This window comes from Octodon degus, unplaced genomic scaffold (assembly GCF_000260255.1).
Source record: "Octodon degus isolate 3935 unplaced genomic scaffold, OctDeg1.0 scaffold00288, whole genome shotgun sequence".
NCBI lineage: Eukaryota > Metazoa > Chordata > Mammalia > Rodentia > Octodontidae > Octodon > Octodon degus.
Genome location: NW_004524864.1, coordinates 224,897 through 229,197, shown reverse-complemented (window position 1 = coordinate 229,197; position 4,301 = coordinate 224,897). Strand labels below are relative to the sequence as shown.

At 48.7% G+C, this 4,301-nt stretch overlaps 1 protein-coding gene across 1 annotated transcript in view; it reads left to right on the top strand.

Annotated features, from left to right (window-relative positions):
- The window catches only part of Foxj2 (forkhead box J2), a 21,231-nt gene that overhangs the window by 13,199 nt on the left and 3,731 nt on the right, over nucleotides 1–4,301 (top strand). Inside the window, exons 7-9 of the mRNA XM_004647130.2 lie at nucleotides 2,557–2,934; nucleotides 3,341–3,442; nucleotides 3,976–4,185. Coding sequence (XP_004647187.1) covers nucleotides 2,557–2,934; nucleotides 3,341–3,442; nucleotides 3,976–4,185 — 690 coding nt within the window. The remainder of the gene's footprint in view (nucleotides 1–2,556; nucleotides 2,935–3,340; nucleotides 3,443–3,975; nucleotides 4,186–4,301) is intronic.

The following is a 4,301-nucleotide window of genomic DNA, read 5'->3' as shown; positions in this document are numbered from 1 at the left end:
AAGTAGGTGCCTTAGACCACTGAGCCATCTCTCCAGCCCCAGTTTCCAACATTTTAAAAAAGTTTTTTTATATTGTCCGGATTTTTTTGAAACTGTAGTAAATTTATTCAGTTGTAAGACATTATATCATTCACCTAATAATAATTTTTTTTCTTTTCACTTATGGTGTCAGAGATTGAACCTAGAACTTGTGCTAGGCAAATGCTGTACCACTTAGCTATAGTCCCAGGCCTTTAAATTTTTTTTTTTTTAATTTTAATTTTGAGAGCATTAGGTTGCCCAAGCTGTCCTTACTTTGGGATTCTCCTGCCTCAGCTTCCCAAGTAGTGGGATTATAGATTTACACCAGTATGTATTGCTTTGTATCTAGGCTTCCTTGATTCGAGATTTTTTTTTTTAATATACTGGGGATTGAACTCGGGACATTGCACTTGCTAGGCAGGCACTTATGCCACTGAGCTATATCCCGGGCCCCAGTTTCTATGCTCTTTGGAAAAGAAAGGGAGAGGCAGTGGTGAGGATTAGAGTTCCCATGAACCTCTGAATCTTCTCATTCTGTGCAGTGACCACTTGTGGGCAGTAGTAGCTGAACAAAATGATAAAAATTCCTTGGAAACCACTGTTGCACGCACGCGCGTGTGTACATGTGTGTATGTGTGTGTGTTTTGAGTGTTGAGATAGGGTCTCACTGTGTAATTGAGTCTGGCCTTGAATTCACCATGGAGCCCAGGCTGGCCTTGAGCTTGTGATGATCCTCCTGCCTCAGCCTCTGGAGTGCTAGAATAACAGTAATTTCCTTCTTTAAATCTGAGGAGATCTACGTGTAGAGTGTGTGCCAAGATTGCAGCAATTGCTTGAGAAATTAATTCCTCTTGGACGGTTGGTTGATTGGAGGCAGAGAACTTGGGCAGATTGTCACAAAGTAATTTTAGGTTGCATGAAGCAAAAGCTAAGGTTTTTGTTTGTTTCTTTAAGTTAAGGTGTCATAGAAAGCCCATACCCTCAGTCCCTAGGTCTTCCCAGCCTAGTCTGCTTGAGAAATTCATCCTTCCCACTCTGCTTCTCACCCAGACTGCATTTGTGGTGAAAGAATCCCACAGGTGGGATAGTGGAGGACAGGGACCCAGGGCTTTGCTTTCTGCTCTTGATCCCTTCCTTGGGTCTGCATTTGCTGGTGCTGGGCATGGAACCCAGAGCCTTGTGCTTGCAAGGCAAGCACTCTATTCCTACTCCTACACTATGTCCCCAGACTGGCCTTGCCTTATTTTTTATTTTATTTATTTACTTGCAGTATCGGGAATTGAACTCACAGCCTTACACTTGCCAGGCAGGTACTTAAGCCACAGAGCTGTCTTTCTGGCCCTTGGCCTTGCTTTATTTTATTTACTTATTTAGGCAGAACCAGGGATTGAACTCAGGCCCTTACACTTGCCAGGCAAGCGCTTATTCTCCTGAGCTATCTCCCTGGCTCCCTATTTTTTGTTTTTGGTGCTGAGAACTGAATCCAGGGCTTCCAGCTTGTTAGGCAAGCATTCTACCACTGAGCCAAATCCCCAGTCCCAGCCTTGCTTTATTTATAATTTACTTCTCACCCACTACCTGATTTCTTCTGAATCTGTGATCCAGGTCTATACTCAAATCCTTCACAAGTAATTTAGCAGATTTCGAGCTTTTGATTGATGTGCAGAGATCAGGACCAGGCAGAGGCCCTCGCCTAACCTGCCTTCCGACCTGCTGTCTCCTGGGCCCTGCTGTCTCCTGACTTGGCCATGGGGATCCTGGTAGCCCCAGCACACTCATTCCTTTAACCCTACAGCTCCTTTTTTAAAAAAAATAATTTTATTGAGAAACAAATAGCAATGAGACAGTTTCAAAACCAATTAAATATTTATTTATTTTTATTTATTACATTTATTTATTGTGTGTGTGTGTGTGTGTGTGGCCAGCTCAGCCCACCAGGGGGCGGGACTGGCTGGCATGTGGTGCTGGAGGATTGAACCGTGGTCCCTGTGCTTTGCCAAGCTTGTTTCAAGTAGGTGCTTTAGACCACTGAGCCATCTCTCCAGCCCTCAAAACCAATTAATAGGACATTTTCAATAATTAATACATTGCATATTGTTGTCTTCTTAGTGGTTATTCATAGTACAAGATGCAGATGTGATATCCTGTCCAAACACTATGAGTGCAAATCTTTCTTGTCATTGGAGAAAGTAGCTGTATCTCTATCCTAACTATATTGTATATACTGATACAAAAGTGTCCTTCATTTATATCCCTTTTTTTGTTTAGTTTTATCAGAGATAGGTATTCTGTTGCCATTTAAATATTGTAGGTGTGTGAATTCAACAGAATAATCCAATCTAGTCCAGTAGTCCATAATAATAGTGGGTTATCTGCAGGACTGGCAACATCAGAAGTTATTGACTTGAGCCTTTTATAGCTCAGCATAACCCTACAGCTCCGGTCTGAGGTCACTTCTGTCAAGGCAGAGAAAGTCCCACTGAGCGAGGCCCCTGGCCTAAGTCGTTTCATGGTCCTCTTCCTCCTGGCCCACAGGCTTCTCGTCGCTCCTGGGGGACCTGCCGCCCTCCAACAACTACTACATGTACCAGCAGCCTCCACAGCCTCCACCCCCTGCCCAGCAGGCGCAGCCACCTCCACAGCAGCAGCAGGGGCAGGCCCAGGGCCCCTCAAGTGTAGGGGGTGCCCCACCCCTGCATACCCCAAGCCCGGACAGCTGTACCCCACCAGGGGCTAAGCCAGGGGGCGCTGAAGGCTACGGGCCGCCTCCCGTGATGGCCTTGCACGCAGCGCCGCAGCTGCAGCACAGTGCCTACCATACCCATCAGCACCACCCACACTCGCACCCTGCCCCACAGTCCCAACAGCAGCCGCAGGCGCAGGGCCAGGCGCCCATCAACAGTCCAGGCTTTGGTGAGTGCTGGGCCCCATGGCAGAAGCCCAGAGGGGGAATAGCCTTGTTCTCTGCACTGAAGCACAGTGGACTGGAAAGTTCTCGGCCGGTTGGTGGGTCTTCCAGCCTCCTGCCTGGGAGCCAGTCCTGGGAGCACATCTCAGCTGGTAGAAGTGCTCCCTACAGCTGTGTATTATGGGGGGTTTGGGAATGGAGTATATCTATGCCCCCCCCATACACACGGATGAATTTGCATTGTTTAGCATGTCTCCTCTGAGCTGGGCCATACCTAAGCATAGCTAGTAAGAGTCTTAAATCCCAGGAGAGAGTGTGAAGCTGCCTTAGCTGACAGCCTGTGTGCATGCAAGGCCCGTGCACTCAGTCCCATTGCCTGACGCCTCACCTCAGGCCTGGCTTCCCTCACAGCATTTCCTCCTGACTGGTGCTCCAACATCGATTCCTTAAAGGAGAGCTTCAAAATGGTGAATCGGCTCAACTGGTCCAGCATCGAGCAGTCACAGTTCTCAGGTGAGAGCCGAGAGGGTGGTGCCCAGAGGGACACACAGTGAGGGACACAGGCCCAGCCGGAAAACCCAGCAGAAGTAGGCCTGGGTGGTGGAGCTTGGAAGTGGAGGATGTCATCCTTTCTCCTCCACATTATACTAGATGAGTCGTATCATTCATGGTTTTCCAATTAATTCAGGGTAATTTTGCCTTAACTTATGGTGTGGTGATGGTTTATTCTTGTCGGTTTTGTCTTGGGAGAGGAAAGGCTCCTGGGAACTCAGAGACCCTGGACCCCTGCTGTGTAGTGCAGTCTCTGCCTGCTGGCCAGTGACTCACAGAGCCAGTCACTTTGAGAGATGTTTCATTCATCGGTAAGATGGAAATTATAGTAAGAATCAGCTAAGGAACAAACAGAATGGGAATTTGAACCCGTGGAGCCCGACAGATGCAGATTTGTGCGTAACACAGGTTACCTGACATGTGGACTTCAGCTGTGGGTGGGGCCAAGACAGGGATGGTCCTGTGAGCTCCGCCCTGCCCCCTCCCTGTTGTAGAGCTGATGGAGAGTCTACGGCAGGCAGAGCAGAAGAACTGGACCCTTGACCAGCATCACATTGCCAATCTGTGTGACTCCCTCAACCACTTCCTCACTCAGACGGGTCATATCCCCCCCCAGGGGGGCTCCCACCGATCGGCGGCTCCTGCCCGCATCGCTGATTCATGTGCCCTCACCAGTGGCAAACAGGAGCCAGCCATGAACCAAGGTACTGCACCAGCGGGGTGGCGCCAAGGTGGGGGTGAGGTAGAAAGGAGGGGTGGGAAGAGCAGAAGATCTGAGAGAAGTCATTTTATGTACAGCTGCCCAAACAACTGTGGGGCT